Source organism: Labrus mixtus, chromosome 24 (genome assembly GCF_963584025.1).
Source record: "Labrus mixtus chromosome 24, fLabMix1.1, whole genome shotgun sequence".
NCBI lineage: Eukaryota > Metazoa > Chordata > Actinopteri > Labriformes > Labridae > Labrus > Labrus mixtus.
This window is the reverse complement of record NC_083635.1, coordinates 4,145,797-4,168,837: the sequence shown is the minus strand read 5'-3', so window position 1 is coordinate 4,168,837 and position 23,041 is coordinate 4,145,797. Positions and strand designations below refer to the sequence as shown.

At 42.8% G+C, this 23,041-nt stretch overlaps 1 protein-coding gene across 1 annotated transcript in view; it reads left to right on the top strand.

Moving 5' to 3' along the window:
* The first annotated feature begins 5,482 nt into the window (after positions 1–5,482).
* LOC132959274 (nck-associated protein 5-like) overlaps positions 5,483–23,041 on the top strand; it is a 124,072-nt gene continuing 106,513 nt past the window's right edge. The window contains exons 1-2 of the mRNA XM_061032158.1: positions 5,483–5,653; positions 12,969–13,071. Of these exons, the coding sequence (XP_060888141.1) occupies positions 5,523–5,653; positions 12,969–13,071 (234 nt within the window). The 5' untranslated portion in view covers positions 5,483–5,522. The remainder of the gene's footprint in view (positions 5,654–12,968; positions 13,072–23,041) is intronic.

Below are 23,041 nucleotides of genomic sequence, written 5' to 3'. Positions count from 1 at the left end.
CTAAAAATACTTTCGACACCCCTCAAGCTGACAGATTGATACAGTAAATCTCCTTTGTTTCACTTCTTTGGAAAGGGAAAAAGTAAAAACATCAATTTGGGGTTTTAGGGAGAGGCGTGGTTTGAAGTTTTAATTGCAAGGCAATTTCTTTCTATTGAAGAAACTGTCGCCGTAAAAGCTGCTGACAGTAGAGCCCTGCAGAAAAACTGGAGAACACAACAGACAAAATCCCGCTCACCGCCATAGTGAAAAGAAGAAACGGTGCGTGACATAATAATATTTATTTATAGTAATGTTTATTTAAAAAGGAGTTTCTTGCACTGATAAACGGTAGCTGTTTCACCGAAGTCTGCAGCAGTTCTAATATTTAAAACTTTTATCGTCTTTCAGCTCAATTGTTTTGGGAGTTCGGTTGTTTCTGGTGCTTTTTTGGATGTCTTAACAGACATTTAATGAATAGTAATGCTCATCATTCCTACTTCATGACGGTTTGTATACATCTTATAGTTCCACCTGTGCTGAACAAATGTGGATTCAATCTACAATACAGCTCACTTTTTCCTGCATATCAACCCAAAACACATATTAAGATCCTCGTACTCAGCACATTCCACATTCAGTGCAGCTGTGATTTATGATGTGCAATGAGAGTGGGTTGTTATTCACAGTCGGCTTATCACACCTGTGTCTCCCATGGATGAATGTTTCAGTTGTGCGTCCAAACCTCTCCCCCGAGTTCTCCAGTTCATTTTTTTTTTTTTTTTTTTTTTTTAATGTGTGGGCCACCCTGGGCCAGAGCACACGGTTCACGTGTTCTGAGAAGCTCAGTGTGAAACCTATAGATAACTCTTAAATATAGCTGATTTGTTCAACTGCACCTATTACCATGTATCTTTCATATGTTGTGTGTATTCTCCACGAAAAGGTGAGAGTCCAACCCACATCCCCAGCTAATTACAGAGCTCTGATCCCGTCAGCTGTCGCCGCCACACTCTTTTTACATGTCAATGACAGCCAAATGGGACCTCATATCCTTCCTCCGGCTTGTACAATGCTCTCATTGAAAACACAAGAGACGGATGGAAAAACCAAAAGGGAGAAAAGGCGAAGGATGCCACTCCTCGTCCCAGCTGGCGTACACTCAATGGCAGAGGGCAAGGAGCCTTGTCCGTGAAATAACAACCACTCCTCCAGTCCTCCCCCCTTCATCCTTCACCTCTGCTCCGGTCGTCTTCATCATCGCCTCGGCCTAATCTGGGCACGTTCGCTGGGACGCTTGCCTCTCTGCCTCCTTTTGTGTTCACGCTGATGAGAGAAAAGAGGAGGGTGAAAAAGGGAGCAGGGGGGTGGGTGGGGGGGGGTGGGTTGAGGTGAAGGCAGCGGCGGCTGTGGTTGCTCCGGTTTGCTTTTGCAGTCCACGGGGGAAGAGGAGGCAAACTTGGCAGGAAGCCCGACCGTGGCACTGCATACAAACATGGGGTGAAAAACACAAGGCCTATTTGTTCGCCTCTCCCATCCTCTAACCTCAGGGAGAGTGGAAAACATTGCATGAGACATACATAAGACACGGTCCGTTCCTCGCTACCTCGGGACACCCATTGATTCTTCGAAGCAGCACGGGGGAAATGGACGGAGACGAGACAAATGTACCTCCATCCACGTCAGGAACTCATTCACTATAATTCAATGAAATTAAGTCAATTTGTACAGTAAAGACTTGGCGGCATGCCCAGCCTTGTTTGCTGCTCTAAAAAAAGCTCTTTGATTAAATATACAATACTATCAGACATCACATGATTCGCTCAGACAGCATTTGGAGAGCAACTGCTATTTATCACTACAATATATCTCTAAAAGGGCTGACAGAGTCAAAGCTGGATAATGGTTCTCTACTCCGCATTACATCCTGGTTCATCTAAATCTCCCCAGCTTTATCTCCTGTGGATTCAAAGAAGCTGGCATCAGCACAAACTCCTCAATTCTGTCTGATTTGTGGAAGATGAAATCTTCACCGTATGTACTGGCCTCATCTCGCTCTCTCTCTCCGTCTCTCTCTCTCGAGTCCAGCATGCTTACATGCACATGAATGTGCTTTCTGGGGCTTCTTCTGTGAAATGGGACATCATTCGGTTCCCAGTGCAGCTGCAAATAACATTGAAGTGGCATTCCAACATGTCAGTGTAGCGTGGGCCATGCACTAAAACCACTTCCTGCTCTTTCCAAATATTCACATGGGACATACGGAGAGCTGGCAGAAAAATGATCTCCAAATTGAATGTCATTTTTTTATACATATAAGCTCTGGACCACATCACTATTTGACTGTGAAACCGAAACCTTCTGACTCAACAGAGTTTTGTGGTCCAAAGCGTAGGTCACATTTGTTGTCATTCATAAATGTTCCATGTTTGTTCTGTCTCATCATTTATCAAAAACCTCTGGGACCGTCTGGTGTTTCCATTACAGATGTTAGCAGCAGTCTCGGGTCAAAACGTCCCACTGATAGCAGACAATCCGTACTCTAAGGCTCTCCATAACACAGGTACGCCGAAGGAGCTGTAAGTATTCCAGAAAGATGCAGAGTTGACAGCTTTATGACTGCTCTGGTCTCTGCAACTAATAGCAGCAAGGAATCCACGGGGAGCCGTGATGTTGAATGAGAAAGCACACCTAATGAGTGCTATTATATTAAAATACATGAAACTATTATTTGTCCATTTTCAAGCATCCAGGAGGCGTTTATTTCCTCTGTTAAATGTAGCTATGTGTAAAAGATGGAAATATCAGTGGCAACCAGCCAGTATCTTGCTTTTGTCCTCAATGGTGGGACTATTTCCTCCTCTGAGCGTAGGCATGGTTGCAATGTAAAGGACTAAGAACTCCTCAAGTGCATACTAAACACTCTGACCTGTCTCCTTGCATCCTCTCTGAGCTGCTGCAGAATATATACGGCTTTCCTCTCTCAATCGTTTCCTCAGTGCTCCTGCAGGGCGCTGACCTGTGACATGAAAGAGTTGGGACCTCTTGCCATGAATGGATCCGGACTGGCCCCAGGTCAAGAGGAACGTTCGACGGATCATTACCTTCCTGCGGCAGTCTCGAGGTGCTACTACCACATGTTCACGCCAATGGAAGTGCAAGGTTTGGGCCAAAATGTGACTCTCTAACGCATGAATTTGAAGGACTGTAGTGTAGTAAAGATCACTATTTGTTTCCTTTCACTTCCTCTCTTTTCCTGCTGCACCTCCTTTAGTACACTTCCTGGTTTCTCACTCTCTCCTCTCCCCCTGATTGGTTGTCGTTTGCACTCTGTCACTAATTAATTAGATTGAATTCACCTGCCTACTCCTTATTTAAGACTGCACTCCCTTACACTCATGTTTTCATCCTCACATGGGGCGGCAGTTCAGCAATGGTAAGGTGGCTTTTTACTCCTATTTTAGTTACTGTCTAGTCCATTTTAATTTGTCCTAAGCACTTTATTTATCTTTATTTTCTTTAGAAAGTATTGTAATTTGACTTGTACAAATATTATTTTATTTTGTCATTCAGCATGGATGTTCAATCCCATGTGTGGCTTGTTACACTTATGATTCACCTAATTTGAAGAAATAAACTTGCTACATAAACTGAAGTCTTGTTGGATTCCTGCATCCTGAGCTGATACCCCATGGTGATAGTACCTCAAATTTGAACCCTTCTTAACAACAAGATGAGACCTGAACCTGCAGACATGATGCACACATGGTTCTCTTGATGTTTTAGGTCGCTACTGCACCTGCCAGATATTTAGGTTTATGACAGTCCTGTAAAAAATGTCTGACATTTCATACTCGGAGTCTTGGCTTTGAAGACATTTACAGTGTCACAGGGGCCAAAAATAAAAGTTGTGTTTTTCCTTTATAGATTTAACATCTGCATCATTGGCAGTAGAATACTGAAACTATCTGTATTCTATGTATATATATATTCTATATGTATCTAAATTCACTGGTATCATGAATTTTAATCCGGCAATATTTTTGTTTTAATTCTCTTCTTCTTCAAGGCTAGATTAGACTCATGCATCAAAAAGCTTCCAATTAAAGAATCACAGATTTCCATTATCAAATGTTGAGAATGCCATGGTCCATCTCCTGATATTATTACCCTTCTCCTTCATTACATGTGATAGGAAAATGCTGCTTTGATCCAATTATCTCCTGGCATTTGGGTTTAATTGAATCCGGGTGATGAAAGGACGAGCCGGGATCACAATCTCTGATTTGTCTGGCTGGTGTTTGGCTTCAAAACAACTCGGAAAATGTATGACATCTTTTCTCCCAAGTTCTTGCAACGTCGTCAGCCCACTTGACCGCCTTTCTTGTCTGTGAGCGAACAATATTGCAATGCATTAGTATAGACGGGAAGAATGCAACAACAGAATGGAATTACTGGCGAAATGATTGCGTTTGAGACCGCGAGGAGATCGGCTGAAGCGGGGCATTTGTTCACAGTGGGAAGGGATGACAAACAGTGGGTGGCTGAAGCTTTAGCTGCAGGGCTCTGACACCCAGGCAGCAGGCAAGACACATGACATAAAGGTTTAAGTAAATGCACTTTACATTTTGATTTATAAAAAGAAAATAAGCTGAATATGACATCTCGGATGAGGTTGATTTGACCTCTTTAGGCCTTATGGGCTATGAGGATGGCTGGCAGCTAGGAATGCAGCAGTGCCCTGCAGAGAGGCCAATGAAAAGCAGAGCGCTGGTGGCTCCTGGCCGGCATGAAGAAGTCTACTTGGCAGTAAAGCTGGGAGTCATGTGCCTCCATTTAAATGAGGATGGAAGAAAGGAAAGCGAGATTGAGAAGGGGAGGGAGAGGAGTGCAGGCTGAGCTAAGAAGCCAGGGACTCTGCCAAGCCGAGACACTTTAGGAATGCAAAGGCAGCAGGAGCAGCCCTTGCTTTGCAGTAATACCATTACAGTTACTGGTGTCTGAGTCAGGAAAACGGCTTTACTGGTCTAGTCAGCATGTCTCATAGCCAGTGCAAACAGCAAGATACAGAAAAAGTCAAATCCTGTGGAAGAAATTGAGTGTCTCTTTACAATCAGAGCATAGTGAATTTTGTTTTTGTGCATGTCTGCATACATGTGTCTGCAATTCTTTTGCACGTAGCAGCAAGTGTTTCAGACTCATTGTCTTGTCTTGTTAACGTTTTTGCAGTTGTGTGTGTGTGTGTGAAGGCGCGAGGCATGTGGTGTGACTCCTCCAGCCCTGGCAGTTAGTTAATAAACACAGGCCTGTCAACAGCTGCTGGTGATGTAATGTGGAACTTCTCCTCACTCTCCTTATCCTCCCGCCCCAGTCCGCCTCCCACCCTCCCTCACCCCCCCCTTCCCTCTCTTCTATTTACAAGTCTTGCTGGGTGCTGCAGACTTCCAGCACAGATAGTGTTTAAAGAGACTGTGTGTTTGTGCGTGGCTTCCACTCCCCCCCCCCCCAATGACTGCAACACTTGCAGGGGAATTTACGACAGCATGTTTTCAGCTGCCATCAAAGGAAATTCCACATCATCAGGTTGTCTTCCCAACCAAAACACCTCTGAGGGTGTGGGATCTACAGAGCCGGCTACTGACCTGTTGAGTGGAGAGGATCCGGCCGCCGCTGAGTAAGTCTAGAGTCCTGCTTGTTTGTCTTCTGATATTATGGGAAGTTGAACAGTTTCCTCTTCACTGAAAGAGAAGTGGGGAAAAAGTGGTGTTAGTGCTTGTGCAAAGAAAAACGTTTTATTGCCCAAGTTCAAATTTACAAAGGATTTTTTTTATATGAAGTAAAAACAGCAAGAATTACAAAATATTAAGTAAGATTACCAGTGAGACTTGTTAAGTTATTGCAGCCATACTAATCCTAAAAATATCAAAATGATACTAAAAAGTGTTTAAACAACAAGCTTTCATCACAAGACACAGCTGCTAGGTAATTAGCAATTAGTTAATGAAACGGAATTTAACAAGTAGCTGAACCATGCCAGATTTTTTTTATTTTTTTATTTAGAAATACTTTATTAATCCCTGAGGGAAATTTGGGTTCACACTTTGTTATTTTAGAGACATTCTTCTCACTTTTCATATTCTGTAAAGCACTTTGTATCCTTGTTGTAAGTGCTATATATGTTATTATTATTATTATAGGCCCGAATCACACACATGCAGAAACATTTTTTAGCAGGTAGGAACATCTTTAACTCTTGACATAAATGGATCAAAAATGATACACAGCCAGACGCTTGTTTTTCCATACACTATGAATGATTAACTGTGGAAACTGATGTCTGCGGAACTTTTCCGTGAGAGGCAGCACACAGGAAAACATTCAGACTGATAAACACACACAAACACGCTGTTGTTTCTCAAGCTGTCAGCAGCCTTCTCATGAAATGTGTGTTTCAGGTTTTTTTTTTTTTTTTTAGAGAGCTGCCCATCGCATGATGCTCACATACCAAAGTGTGGTGTGTGTGTGTGTGTGTTTGTGGGGCACAGTTGTGCATTTTGATAACGGTTGGAAAATTCCTCTGCCCCCTCTTGGCATGCAGCATCGACCTTAGACCTTTTGGAGTAAATGTTTCTAGCTTTGTTTTGTACCTGTTGCTCTATCATGAGAGAGGTCAGTGTACAGTCGCACTGTCGGGTGAAGCTCGCTGGCTTGCAACAGGAAGCATGCTTGATTTGTTTTTCTTCCCAGGATGCATATTAAAGCATCCTACGCATCTGGTGGGATAAGCTCTGGGAATTACAGGGACTCTCCTTATGAACAGGATGACGACATTGTGCTCATTGTTTTCCTCTTTTTCCACCCCCTCCCTCCTTTATACCCCACCCCCCCCCCATATTATATTCCCTGCTAAGCACTGCTGACTAAACATAATTTCAAGCTGCTCAAACAAGTTCAGGCAAACTTTTCTTTTAAACTGAAATTGTCGGAGAAACACATTTTCCTGTTGGTAGATCGTCCCCCTTTTTATCTCGTTTGACATGATTGTGGTTCGGAAGTAATTTAGATGTTTGCACATCTGAGAAGCAGTCTTTTCAGTCCTCTCTGAGTGCTGTTTGGTTGGAGCATCAGTCATGTTTGACAGGCTTCATTGAAGAAGTAGGCTAAGTCAAATATTGATTATACACTCTTCAAAGGGGCAGCATTGCAGAGAGGGCCCCATGCAAATTCTGTCACTTTGTCACATGAAACTATGTGAATGTGGCGAACACTTGAGCAGACAGAACTGGAGCGTGTTATGATGACTATAAACACATGCGATTAAAAATGCAGAAGGTGTCACATATTTGTCTCCTTATTGCGAGCACGCAATGCCTCACGGTCCTGCAGCATGTCACACAGACTTGAGACTGAAACATAGTGAGCAGCACCATTTGTTCTTGTACTGATTAAACAGGATCAAACTTTTAGCCTTCAGTCACTTCATGCATTTGTTGTTGCTACGGTAACGGTGACGGTTTAGAGTCACTTATTAAGCCAAAATTGCCAGGTTTTGTTCCTAAAAATCAGCATCTTGCAACCTTTCTCTGCTTAAACCAGTGCCAATTAAATCCCTTTTGCCTTTGGATTCAGGATTAAGCAAAACACACAATTTTCAAGTGAATTTGAGGTTTTTAAAGGGCATGGGTTGTTTACTCAGAGTATCACCAACCCTCTGTTTTTTTTAAATCTGCAAACATTGAAAACTATGAATGTAACCAAATATCTGCATGTACAAACATCAAGACAAAGCTTCTATTTTTACCTGTGGACAATAATATGGCACTGCAGGTTAGATGATTTCCAATGAAGCAACTTGCATCGTAACACAAATCTACACTTGCCTTAATAATCAGGTTTTAATGCCAGCAAGTGCAGCATTTAAAAGGCAATAAAGGTATGCACATGTTGTGCCTTGTTTAGAGGAAATAAATTATCCGACTGGAACATAATCAGTTATATAACAGAGTACAGCGTTGATATGGAGTCTTTCTTATTTGTAGCATCAATATTAATTTCAAAGGAGCTGTTAAATTGACCTATTAGCCTTGACGGTAAGCCTCTCATTTTCACACCAATGTGATACATACTTCAAAGTTAACTTGTTTGCAATACAAGCATGCTTCAAACACTGGCAACGTGCATGAGAAAGCACTGGAAAAATTCAAAAGACATAATGATTGGTTTGCTGACAGCATAAAAACAACAGAGCGGAGTAAAATATGGCTTATTGTTCGAGGCTCTCAGACGTGGTAATTCCATGTCAGGCTGTGCCAGGCTGGAGTCGTCGGTGCCAAATGTACAGAAACACGTGCAGAGGCAGGATGAGACAATCTGTCCAGCAGAGGGACTCAAAACATCCGATCAGTCTGGACCATCTGTGCTGCAGGATTACAGATGGACCTCTCCCTCTCTCTCGCTGCACATAAAAACCCCACATCAGACACTTGCATGCTTCAATTTTCTCCTCAATGAATGGAAAGTAATAGCATCCCCCCCGTCTACACCCCCACAAATGCCGCCGCCCACTTCCCCCCCCACAAAGTGTAGCAGGCGAATTATAATCTTTCATTAATTCTCTTTGCCAAAAAAGAGAGAGAACCCAGCTCTGTACCATGGGGGATGCCTCTGTGTTGACCCCGTTTCTGCCTCCCCCCCATTCATCCAAGGCATGGAGACAAAATGAATTGGTTCCTGGGGCAAAGGGGTTGCACCAATCAATGTCCAATCCCCCCGACCATCCATTTTCAGGCCCTGGCACTTCCTGGCATTGCTGTTATTTGGGGCGGTCGGGTATTGATCACAAAATCCAAATGAGAGGCTTTTCTTTCTAGGATCGTTTTTTAGTATCTTTATAATAGACGTTTGCGCTAATTGAAAACTCATGAAAAATGCATGTCTGGAATTAAGGTTGTCAAAATGTACAATACTTTACCACTTCTCCAGACCATATGTTTGAGAATGATACAATTCCTTTTATTTTAATGATTGATAATATTGAAAAAGTACCAACACAAAACCCATGCAAAATGCACACAATGGCTTTATTTTTTGAAAGAAAAAGAAATCAGTCAATATTGGATGCTTAGGATTTGTTTTCTTAATTGCTATTGTATCAATACAACGTGTCGATATCATTTGATTTTTACTGGAATCGTATTGAAGTTTTAAAATCCTGTATCGTGAACCCTACCTGGAATCTCCTGCTTAGTCTTTGGCCTTCCTCCTTCATTCTCTCCTTGGTTGGAGGCATAAAGGGATAAATATTTGCTCAAATTTATCTGCTTAGTAAAGCTTAATGTATAACCCATGACTGAATCAAGTCACAATGAAATAAGTGGATATAGGGCGTTTTTTTTATTGTGAATTCCACTGTAGTTATTCCTGAATGAAAGGTTTTGTTTCATGAGAAAAGGGGCAAAGTTTAAGCCACTTTATATCTGTGTTTGAACTCACAGGGACAAATATTTCTTGCACAGTAGGGCGAGAAAATGCATGGGTGAATGCTGGACTGTATTGGTTACAAAGGGCTGTATTGTCACTTGTGGAAGAGTGTGGTTTCTGTAGCACTTTGAGGTCAAAAGCCAGAGAGTGGAGAGCAACAGTGTTCCTTCACGAAGCTTTACAGTATATTTTAGGCTAGGAAAAATTAAGATAAAGAGCCAGAATGAGGATAAGATTGGACTAAGTGCACAGCTGTCTAATTCTTCCCAGCTTACAAAGGAACAGTGTCAAATGTGAGCCATGACAATCCATATTCATGGACAATCTGGGCTTATTATCACCATTTATCCAGCAGGCTCGCGGTCTGTTTTCAGTGGAGCGATCTCTCAATAGGTTTAAGTGTTATCATTAAGCTGTTATCCCCTCACATTATCCCTGTTGTAGTTTGGAGCTGTCTGCGGCTCCCTGACCTCAGCTGGGTCCTCCCTTGTTCCTGGAGCAGATGTTAAAAAAGAAAGCGCCCCCCCACTAGCGCCCAACCACCCCTACTACCGTCCCACCTCAAACACACACACCACATTGACACACACTCTCCCACAGCGCCTCCTCCCTTCACACGGGCATCTAATTAGGCCTACAGCACAAAGACTCCCAGATGTCAGCGTCCTCCTGGCCTCCTTTGATTATATCCTTTCCACCCCACTGCCCGGCTCTCCGACTGGCTGGACGGCCGGCTGGGGGCCGTGTGGACTATAGGCGTCGACGCGTGTCACTCAGCGTAGGTCAACAACGAAACTGGTTTAACATATCTGTAATTGCTTTTGGTGTAAATCACGAGGAATCTGGAGGGAGGGAGGACAGTGCTGAATGGGTTGCGGTGGCAGGAAGGCATTTAGACTGTTACAAAAGTAGACAGAAGAGCATTTTAATGAGTTGCTAATTATAAAAGTGCTAACTGTATGACTTAAACTTTTTATTGCATCATTATCTTTGGATCAAAAGTATATTACAAAACATGCAGATGTTAAACCAGTGTTCCACTGCACATAAAAATAAAAGTCATTAGTCATTGTAACTTGAGGCAAAGTGTTTTATTTCCTTCAAAATCAAGCAATCAAAAACACAACCAATGAACAAGAATTCAGCCGTTTTTCAAATGGGAAAATTGGCCGACACACTTCATCTTGTCACGACAATCAGATCTCAACCAAATATTTACAAGCATTTCTTTAAAAAGAATATACCGAGTGTTAACATGTGTTAGCTACATAGATCAATTACAAGTGTGACTTTAGACCTAAAGGTACTGCAGCATCAGCACACAAGCATTTAAACAGCAACATAATGCAGGAAACGTACTTCATTCCTGTGCAGTTACAGTGATTAATGTACACGTCACCTGCAGGGTGAAAAGTTAATCCACTGTATTTTCCTTGGTTGACCTTTGACCTGTGATTCTGCACTGTTGACCCACGGCTAGCAGTGTTGACCTCTTAGAAGATGGAGAGCCAGAGAGCCCAAGGTAGAGATACTTTCTGTAGCAATTTAGCTGCGACACATCATTTACTATTTTGAATAAAGCTTACAGACGGCATCAGAAGAACTAAAACATCTTTTAAATGCTAACTGTCTGTCCCCTTAGCTCAGCTTTTTGGCTAACAAGCTTGAACTAACTGTCTATCAGCAAGCTAGTTGTGTAGGAGTGCTTTGTTTTCCCTCTTCTGCAACTTCAAAATGAAATAGAAATATTGAATAAAGAAAAACATCCCATGTTACCTTAACAAAAAAAAAAACGAATTCAGTTGCTTTTGTGGTTTGTTCAACCATCTGATATCTGCCTTTATAGTGTTTGCTTAATCTTTATCACATCCGAATCATCCGCTACCTCATCCCTCGCACTCTCTACACCCTGAGGAAAATGGTGTCAGTGTTCTTTTGCATCGGCCCCGGGTAATCAGACACAGCGCTATAATCCATTTTAATCATTTACTCCCAATTTCCTATAACTCCCCCTATCTCTACATCCAGTGGGCTTCACTTCCTCGACTAATCTCCAGCGGAAAGGGACCAAAGTGAAATGTAACCTAAACATAGACGAGAGTATTTGATCTGATGCAATACACTTGCTCATTTATCTAGAACAGAAGCCACTCTCAGAGACCGGCAGCAGTCTGATGTTTTCTGTGTCATTAAAGACACTGAATTTCACATCCTGATCACTGATTAAGCAAGGAAGTTGCAAGATAACCCAAGGGTATGCAGAAACGGGGCAGAAGGAGCCTGTGTCAGTAGCACTTCTGGATGAAAGTGTAGCGCCTGATCATGAATGCATGCTGATGTTTTGCCCCTTCATGTCGATAGGTTTGGACGTACCAGACTGGCAGAGTATGGCATGTGTCATGCTGATGTGTGGAGATGTTTGACACGTGCAGTCATGCCGTTGAAGGTTCAGACAGGGTGTAACTGATATGTCCTGCAGCAGATGCAGGAAAAAAAAAACACAGGCTCTTTGGGGAAGTTTGGTTGCATAAGTAGGTTTGTGTGGCGAGGAAATAAAGCTGACCTGAAAAAGTGGGATGCAGACAATTTGGCCTCATTCTGAACTGAGCAAAAATGTGCAGAAGTAAGGTTCTCACATCAGTGGACCTTCAGCCCTCAGGAGGGAATAAAGTGCATCACATGGCATCGTGTCCTATCGTAGTGTGTTTGGGACGTTTGTTAGGAACTACCAATTATGCATAATATACAGTAAGTGTAATCTTAACTTGTGTTGTGTGTTGAGTTTGGTCCGTGTGGTTTCTTTCACAAGTTCTCGCCCTTTTTGTGTTTCCCTCCTGTTTTGTTGCCTGCCCCGCCCACTTTAGTCTGCCGTGATCACAAGCTGGGAGTCTTGTATGTTGTCTCTGTCTTTTGTTACGTAATACCCACCCAGGATGTATCCACACACTCACGGCGTCACAGGTCGCGTAGGAGCGACAGTGTCTCACACCCTGAAGGCGTCCATCAGCCCGACCTTTGACCCTGTCCGCGCCAATGAGGAAGTTGTGAGCTTACCCTGTGCACCACAACAGTGAGCGTAAAAAGCCCCGGCTCATTGTAAGGGAGTAGTATGCGTGAAGTAAAGTGTTTATCTTCTGCTGTGGCCTCAGCCAGGCCAGGTCGGACTGGTTCCCAGCGCTGTTTGGAGAGGCCTAGAAAAACAAAAAGAGGCTGAAGCTGAAGGGGTTTTGGGGTAGGGTCGGAGGGCGGGAAGCCTGGGTGAGATGTGGACTGGAGCTCTGTGATACCAGAGTCATGTCAAGCTCGAATTTCAGGGGAAGGAAGAGAAACTGGAAGAGAAGTACAAAGTCGCGTCATGAGGAGAAAAGCTGCTGCTGCTGACTCTCAATTTGGACTTTGGTCTCTTGTAAAAGGTGAAAGCCCTTCGTAACAGCTGAAACGGGACCTACTGGATATCGCTATCCTTTGTTGACTTTCTCTCAACTCCTCCCCCTTTTCTCTCCCTCCAGGGCTTCCCAGGTGTGTGGATCGCTGCAGGGCAGAGGAAGCATGAGCAGACACCTGGAGAGGAGAGAGCAGTTAAAGAGACTGTCACTTGACAGCAGCGTGCCGGTAAGTCAATCCCCAACACATGTTTATCTCTTCGATGGTCGCTTAGACCGGAAACATTGTGGAATGCCCTAATTGGGTCTTCATTGTCTGTTGATACTCTACGGACTTCTTCTCCAGTTGGAAATGTTTGGGAATCTTTATGTGGTAGTGAAGTTACTTGTGTTAATATCTTGATGCTATTCATCTACATCCAAAAAGGGAAATATTGTGTTTTCTGTGTATCGGTTGATGCTTCAATTCCTGTGTCCTGAACTATTTTTCGTCCAGAAACTGTATCTCATATTGAGTATTTTAAAGCCGATAGATAACCTCTTGTGATCAAACTGTATGCTGCTTTTTTTTTTAGTCCATCAATCAGTAAAGAAAATGCAAAGAAAAGAAATGTCACACATGCCCTGAGAGTAAAATTACAGCACATACGCATCCATGTGTCAAGCAGCAAGGAGGGGGGGGTAAAAAGCCTCCCATGACTGTTTGGGAGACTCAGTCATTGTGGCCGCCGGTTGACTGACAGGCTTATCTGTTATTCCGCGCGGTTCTTGCGAATCACAGGAGTGGAAACTTGTTTTGGCTCAGGGTTAACTGAAGGTGAATCTGCCAGCAAGTGCCTCTTTGGAATGTCAAGTGCAGCCATATAGCACGACGCTGTGTTGTGTCTGCGCGGTGGAGAAGAAGCTTAATTCCCCCTCAGTGCATACAGTACAGTCACTGCACAGGAAAAAACAAATTAACAGTCTTTAAATAGCATTTTGGTGCAGGGAATGCTTTAGTCATCAGGGGCACATTTGCTGCAGATGAAATAGTTAAATAGAGCAGTCATACAGTGCGACTAATTCGAAGGGAGTTCTTCTTCAAAGCTTATTCTCAGATATAAAACTGATAAGAAACAAACAGTTAAAGCTGCATTTTGCTGTTTATGGTGCAATTTGTTGATCACGATGAGGCTTTAAAGGAGCCGAATGATGTCAACATACTTTATTGACTTGACCTGGCTGACTTTATGGGTTTCCGCTGACCTATCTGAACCCACTGCTGACAAAGGGAAACTAAAAGTGCTGCTTTGATGTGAGGATCTGTTTTTCCCATACTGTAGCTCCTGGACATCTTTATATCCAGCAGTAATGTTTGCATTAGGCCAGATTTCCTTTTTGTACAATTTAATGTCAAAAAACCTCAAAACCCATAAACAGTCCCGTCTCTTTTTCCAAATATTCACTTTCCATGCACAAGTCCATGGCCGTTTCTCCTAAAAAGGCCTGTTACCATACTAAGTTCCCCTTTCCTCCAGGGACACCTGAAAGTGCAATATATACCAAGTACTGGACAAATATGTGCAGAAAACTACTTCTGGAGTAATTTATTTAGTAAGTAGTTGGATTAAAAGAAAATAAATGAAAATATATGTAGAAACAAACAAGAATTATGTATGTTAAAGATCTGTTGACACATCTCCCTATCTTGTGTCTGCCATAGATCCTTGGAGAAACTACATTTTTTTATATTAAGGATCCATTTGATGCCTGGATTCTGAAAACAATCCTGCATATTAGAGTCATTTCTGCTACTAGTGCACTCAAAGTCTAAATACAAACAACTAAAATGTAGCATATCACTGACTTTCTTGATGTTAAACAAGACGCTTAATCATAAATATGCATCCAAAAATCCACAGAACATTAATAATGTATCTACTTATTTTAAAAAATCATTGATTTTTTGAGTAGCCTTTAAGTCTGTCCATCATTTATTTCTCAAACCTCGACATGAGAGTGAATCCAGAAGGAGGACTGGAGTGACACTCTTGGCGAGAGAAGACAGTGTCGTCTGCATAATGTTTAATTTAGCAAAACTGGTTTTAGCTTTGTGAATGAGTTCCTTCCTGACACAGTGGATGGTGGTGTGCTTTGTGATGTGGCTGTGTTTGTTGTTTCTTATCTGACGCTGTGTGATTCATCAAAGGCTTTCCGACACCATTATATGACTATCATTATTAGTTATTGCTTGATATGAGATTTACTGTGGCTTTAATTGTTTTAATTGGATACACGGCGACCTGATTTACTGTTAGAGGGAAAGTAGGTCATATTTGTGATATGGGCTTGTGATTCAACATGCTCATATTTGTCCACTGGACTATCCATGCATGCATCTACCCCCTGTGCTTTCCTTTTTTCTCTCTTTCTTTCTGCGTCTTTCTCTCTGTTGTGCACTTATTTCTTTGTGCCCTTTGTCTGCTCTTGCACCTTTACCTAACTCCATACTTGTGTCTGACTTTCTCTTTCCATCCACACTCTTTCCTCCTTCAATGATTTATGTTCACTCGCGGCGGCAGGGGCATAAGGGGGCTGTTTTTTTTTTTTTTGTCTTTTTTTTTAATAGTGGGACACAAGGACGCCCAGAGCATTTTGGGAAAGGTCCAGCGTAGATCTGGTGGCAGTGTGCAGATTTTAGTCCGTGGCACGAACAACCATGAAAAGTACAAGCTGCTTCTCTATTGGTGCAGCAAATTTGTTCCAAAAGTTGTAGGAAAAGTTAGTGACCCAGTTGAGTTCATGTTTCTTGCTATCAAGACTGGAAATATAGACTAAAGGGTTGTTATTTAATCCAAATGAGCATTTGTTACTGTATATCTTTTAATTCACCCTAAATCAATAATACAGAAATAATCTTCTACACAATGGGGATTTGATATTATTTACCAGATGCTTTAAAATGTGTCCGATTAAGGACATGTAAATTCTGTTTTATCCATGGTTATTTCCCATGCATCCTATAAACTTAATTTCCACCATTCCACCAAGGCCACTGGGTTTGTCCCTATCTAAACGTGGGTCTTCATCCTTCCAGTGCTGATAATGGGACATGATGTCTCAGGCCCTTGTGGCCCGGCTGACACTGGCACAGATAAACCCACTGAGCCCTGTAAACACTCCTTTTCCTGGGAGGATATGAGCCTCAGATACATTTATTTTTTCAGGCATCTGAGAAAACACAAGAGGCGGATTCTTTCATCCCGTCAGACGAAAGGCATGAGCGCTTGTTCATGTTCGGGGTTTCCCTAAGTGTCACCTGCAAACCAGTCCCACCCGGTTGTCCGAGTTGATAAGAGCTGTACCAAGTCAGAATTTAGTCAGCCTAATCACACGTGTAAGACATACATTTTCCAGACTTTCCACTAGCATTGTCTGTCAAATATTAAGGCACTTCCAGCTCACCACTTCATAACTCAGTGTAAAAGGACCAAACCAAAGTGCATACAGTATTTGAGTTACAAACTGCATGTTGACTCAGGATCTTCACCACAGATTATTTGAGTCATCGACTTCAAATAGGCAGCTCCAGAGTTTTTTCAGAAAGGCATGCTGCTAACAATACACTTTACATAACACAGTGTATGACCTGGACTCATGACCCTATAACTGATGTAGTGTTTCAACACAGTGGGGCTAATTTAATTTTGTCGCACGGTTGTCATCCTTTTTTTTTTTTTTTACAGCAGATTACCCTCATCCAGGAAGCGGTCAACCTTGTTTTGTTGCTTTCACACATTTTAAGGCCTCTCACGGCCTGTAAGGATGATGAACTGAAGAGTAAACGTCCACTGGGGATGCCTCTGACAGATTTCCAGTTCACACTAGCACACAAACCTCCAAACAAAATACCATATGTCAGCCGCACACCAGGTTAAATATTTATGTCTGCCCTTCTTTGAATGGATTGCATGGCCTGGCTCCTATCAATCGACTAATTTGGTGAACCTGGGGCTTGAATGTCAGTCATGACCACTACTTCACATATGCATAATGTATTGGGCCAGCATATGTTTCTCAATGTATGCAGGCTAGGTTTAAGGGAATAATCCTGGGTGTTCACTGAGAAGCTGCTCTGAGCTCCCGGCTTCAATCAGATACATAATTAGCTTCATACCGTCGTAAACATTCCCAAGTGTTTGATGTATCTAAAGTGCCCTCAATGAGGTGTAGTCTTGGTCATCCTTATCTGCTTTTTATTGCTGCCTTTCTACACAGTGTAACAGGAAAAAGGTTGGGTTCAACAATCTGCATCAGATTATGTAGCGCAGACTAGCATCAGATACAGCGCAAGTAACTGGGGCACCATTTACATTACATAACAGCAGTGTTGCTGGGTTGATTCTATGCCTCTATTTATTTTTATCATTTGATGTTGCACGCAGATGAGACGCTCCTCGTCATGCAGGGACGCGCACGGTGAGCCCGATGGCCGTGGACGGTCTGTGAGCTGTTGCTAGCTGCTGCCAGCCAGCTTTAACTAGGTCATGGCAGACACTCTGTCAGGGGTCTATGCTTTAGAGTGGAAGCAGCTAGAGAGATTTCAGTTAACATTTCTATTGATAACTATGGCCTAACAGGAGAGACACTCAACAATGTTTTAGAGGGTAATCTACCAATCTGTGCTGCAAAATCATTTCCATGTTTCTCTTAGTACCTTTTCATCCCTATGTTTTGGATGCATCTTTATGCAAACTGTAGTATGGGTTCGTAAGCCAGTGGAGTCATAACAACCAACATTTGGGTTATGTCATAAATGCTGGGAACATGTGTTTAGGTGGTACAAGCAAGAGAACTTTCAGAAGCTATTTTGGGCCCTCTGTTTTTTTGGAAGTACAATTCCTGTTTATCTTCTGAAGACAATGTTAGGTGACTCACAGATGGACCAGTGCAAAGCTTAGAGGAACTTTATAATATCTTTAAATCGTCAACAAAACTGACTAATAACACTGTGATAAAATATTGTATTTTATTATAAAAGAATGCATTTCCTCAAACTGTGAAGTACTACTCATCCAACCCAAGGATGCCAAAATCAGTGAGAGTGACTCCTTGTTTTAATCTTCCCCACTCTTCTCCTTGCCAACATTTATAATGTGTGCAGCGGTGCAATCATGCTCAGAGATAATTGATAACAAAAGGCTAAATTGAATACACTCTGCAGGGGAGGGTTAATAATCAAGTGCTCCACATTGCTGATTAAACGCTCGCCGTGTAGTTGTGAGTTGTATCTCACAAACAGCGTGTGGCAGTGCTTTCCTGTTTGTCTGTGTGTTTGGGTTTAGTTAAATCCCCCTGGCTTTTGTCGAGCCTCCTCCTCGTATAAAGTTTTTTACACACTGATTTGCTGCCATGCTGTTATAACAGGCTGCAACTTGTTTCACTGGACCAAGCAAGGCAATAAAATTGTCCCAGGAACATGCTCCAAAACAGACAAATCAGTTTGGTTTATGCTAAATTTAAGTGCAAATGAATTAGATGGTGAGCCAGCATGGAGTCCGCTTGCTAAGACTGGATTTCCTCCTCCTCCTTCTTCTTCTTCTTCTCCTCCAGCAGATCATTACTGCTGCTTATTACGATGCAGAATAGAGACATAAAACCAAGCAGGGGAGCAGCCCCTGAAGCTGGATTGGAAAGAAAGCTCAGTCTAATCTGATTGGCTCCCACATCGTCAGAGAGACAAATGAAGAAGTTTGATATTATTACTGAGCAGCTCAAACTAATTGAGTATAATTATATAGTAGAAATCCACCGACAATGCTGCATCAGTGTGGGCCCCCGTTCTCACGCCATGTGCGGATCAGGACTCTCGAGTTAAAGGGACCGGTGCCTGCTCGGTGTGTCATCTTGATTCTTGAGGTTCTGGTGCAGGTCTGCGGCTGTTGCCCCAGAGCACTGCCACACTTCATCTTTTTAAATGAAGTCCCTCAGCAGGGGTGTACCAGCCTCCAGCCAGGCCTCCGTCAGCTCCCTCGCTGTGCAGGTGACATACCACGCATACCTGGGCTCACCGCGTGGGTAGCCACGGGGCCGCAGGGTGTGGGAACCCAGCAAACTCTGGGACACTTGCTGACTTTGCGGCGCTTTTACTCCTCTCATGGGAACCGTCTCCTCTCTTATGAGAGCCATGAGGAGTGATTACAATGTTCCCTAGAAACTAAACAGCTTCCCCTATATCCAACCACACACTATGGATAAGACTAAGTGGCCTCCACTCGCTTGTTAAATTGGTTTAATAATTGTCGGGACTGTTTTGATAGGAGCCACTCGTCTGTTTTTCCAACCTCCAAGTAATGAGATTTGGCAGTTCCCCGTTAATACCTAGTCTGTTTTTTTATAGGGGTAATTATATAATATTTTATGGATCTCAGCATCAAGTGCAGGGGGGTTAAATGCTCCTTCTGCTTTCTCTAGAACAAGCATTGTGGAAACAGTCAAAGCCAGAAAATGATCCATTTGTCGGGAATTTGATGCGAGTTTTGAGATTCATTTCAGCGGAGTGAAGTGAGAGAATCCCACATTTAGCTCTGGGTGATAATGAGCCAAGCATTCCAACTGACCTGCTTATTGTCAGCTTAGCATGTGAACCATCTCCTCTGCCTGCCAATGAAATACTGATGTGCGCTAATGTGCGCTGAAATCTCTGACCCATGCCACAAGTTGCGTGTACATTTCATGCCTCAGTAATGATATGTGAGAGGGCATAAATTCACATTTGTCTGCAGAACTTAGGTGGATTTTAAACACTCTTTACAGCATGTCACTCAGTGAAATACCTGTAATTATCAGGATTGAAATAAAACTAGTAGCTTTTGGTTCTTTTCCAACTAATCAAGGTTTTTACTTTGTGTTGTGAGGGCAGTGAGCTCTGAGCCAGATCTTCTAATTGGACGTGCATTCTCCCTCGTCCAATGAGACCGTCCTTTGTGCCCTTTTGAGTCGAGGGGCCAATTACAGTCGCTCTTCTTCCAATCAAACAGTGCAGATCAAAGTTTTTACCAGGGGCCTTATGCCGTTCCAGTCACATGCGCCCTTCCCCAAACATCCTCGCTTTGCACCAAACTCCATTCACCCTGTGGTTGCCTTCAAAAAGAGCCCGGTGCCCGGAACACAGAGGCCCTTTGAGAGACCCGAAGTCTGCAGGGACTAGAAAGGAAAAAGACAGTCCTCTCTTTATCTGCCAGCGTAATCTACACACGGCATCAAACACTTGACACTGCTCGCTCAAAGGGAGGTTTATCAAGATAACAAAGTCGAGCAGTTTAAGAGTAAATTTGTTGTTCAGCTCGATTACAAGGAGATAAGGTGTAAATATAAATGTCCTTAAGAATGAGGCTTTGATAATGCCAGTTTTATACTTATCTAACAACATAAAAGGGTCATATTGGATGGAAATTAAGTCAATTTTTATATCATTTAATTGAACTGGCTCTAGGTTGGCACTGTAAGTAGTAGTTAAGCCACGTTTTTCATGAGCTCGAAGCCTACAAATGACTTTAATGGTAGCATGTTGTTCTTTGTTATTTGCATCCTGTCTACTTGGAGTCGCAACTGTGCAGCGTAAGTAACCTTGGTCAAATGAATGTCGAACAAATCAATGTACAATTTGTTTGATGTCAATTGGCAACAGTAAGCTGGTGAAACTCAACGTCTTTCTCACTGAAAACAAAGTTATGTTTGGGTTGACTGTGTTGAAACAGAGGCCTGCCTCAACAGAAAACGTTACATGATCCAAGCCCAGCGGAGCTTATCTTTGGGTGTTAACCCCGTCCACCTGGCGTGGAATCTCTATCTCGAGGGATGTTTGCTTATCGTATGCAGATGAGGCGCCATCTTTGGATCCGGCGTTGGCACTGCAGGTTTGGGTTTGAACAAGGCGAAACTGGCAGAGGGTGGCTAACAGGATTGGACGTGCAGATTAGGACCCTGGCGTACGAGGAGGGGCTGCATCTGTCTGCACCAGGGAAGCCCACCTCCTCACCTTGCAGCTGGGGTGGGACAGGATCGCTCTGTGGCCTCCTGGCGGACCATGTGTGGGTGTGAGAGGCAGAAGGTGGAAGAAACAGGAGCCTCATCCTGTGTTTTCCTCAGCACAGAAGCCAGCCTGTGATCACATCCTCCTCATCAGGCTCAAAGCCAAACCCTCTGCTGGGATCTGAGAGAGCTCTTTGATGCCACACCAGAGCTGAAAACGTGGGGGGAACCAGGCTTGTTGTTTGGTTTACTGATAAAAATGTTTGTCTTTGAGGGTTTTTTGAAGCACGGGCACACATAGTGATTGTGTGGCTTTGTGTTTCTGGGTAAAACAATGGATCCCATGATGGCTTCCAATTGCATTCTCAGTTTATTTCTCAGTCTTCTTGTAACTACGGTTACAAAATGGGCATCACAGAGCAGAAAAAAGCCAAACAATGGACTCAAAACTCTAAGATAAAGGGAAAATAGTTATATATGATGTTACATTTCATTCTTATCTATTTGAGTTTTTTCATTTGTCTTGACTGGAGGTTGTTTTTTATACATTTAGCCTTTAGACTCCTCACTTGCATTCCCATAGACTAAACCGAGTTACAAATACTAAACATGACCACATATATTGCACATAATCCATACATATGCTCCACATTAGACACAACAATAACCATGACCTCATTGCCCATCATACAGCCTCAAGAGATATTGTAGATGTTGTTTATTGCGTATTGCCTGTAGAGGCATCTAAATATGTAAGTTGGCGTCTTTCTTCTCTTTGTGACTTCCATAATCTTAAAGTGTGATCTCAGCTTTATTCTTTGTGTAGGACTTTGTGGGTTGGTGGTCTGGGGAGTTCCACAAAGATCCCAGGATTCCTTGTTGCCCAATCTTGGTTGTATTTACATGTTTCCACATAAACTTCCACCGCTGTGTAAATACATACAGAAACCACTTGAAAACTAACATTTGATATACGATGCCCTGTAAGTGCTCAAGGCCTTGCTTGTTTGTTTTGCTGTAGGTTTGATTGATGACAACTAAATGTGTGTTTGTGCGTGTGTGATTTGTGCTTTAAAGTGAGTTTAAATGCAGGGTTATTTCCACACGTGTTCTGGCCTGAGGACTTCGAGCCTCATTATGGGGGCAAAATAGATGCCTTCCAGGGCGATTGTCTCACCCATACTGGTCCAGCTAGTATGGCGAGTTCCTACCAGGTGTTCATATTGAGGAGCGGTGCTTCCTCGCACCTGGTGACCTCTTTGTTTTTAAAGGGTTGGAGGTTACATCTAAAAGGGTCGGGGGTTGGAACGTGGTTTTATTTTCACTCAGCACATTCTTGAATCCGTTGACGCAACGACTTTGGAATTTCAGCTCCCTTTAATTTGCAAATAACTTCACAAATGATCCAATCATTCAGTCATTTCTACCTCCAAGTACAGCTGTCCAAACCCTCAGTTATTACCTTTAAATTGTTATATTATATTGATGTTGTTTTTACATTTATCTAATTAAAACTTTGACAAATGGGGGAACTCATTTGCTTTGGATGTATTACCAAATCAGTCCATCATTCTGACCTAGATTCAATTTTCTGATTGTCTCCAGAGCAAAATCATTATATGGGTATTAGTGTCCCAAACACTGACAAATGAAGCCTTTGTAGATGCTTTTTTAAAAACTCTGTCTTTATTATGAAGGCATGTTTGCTCATTTTAGGGAGATATTTTTCATTATAGTTCCTGAATAGGCTGGTTGATTGCTTTTCTCTAATGGTTTAATGCCCACTTGACTGGAGGCGTTAGCGTTAATCCAACAATTCATTTTAAAACTGTAAGTGAAGGAACAATTGTCTTGCACAGTAGATTCCAATGTAAATTTCCACTTAATAAAGTTCTCATGAGCAGGCGGGACCTGCTTTGATGGAAAACCATTACTCACCTGCTGGAATGCTTTCCGGGCAGGGCGCGGATTTTTACACCTGCATCACCTCAGCCCGCTTCACACAACCTGACCGGTGTGAAGCTACTGTGTGTCTGATGTCATAAATTCCTCAGCGAGGCTCGCCCAGGCGCCTGCTGACTGTTGAGTTTGTAATCTCCGTCTGAGCAGGAGCACCACCTGCCACTCAAGTCCCATCAATCACAGTCATAGCCACAGGTCATAGGCTCAATTCTCTGCAGGGCTAA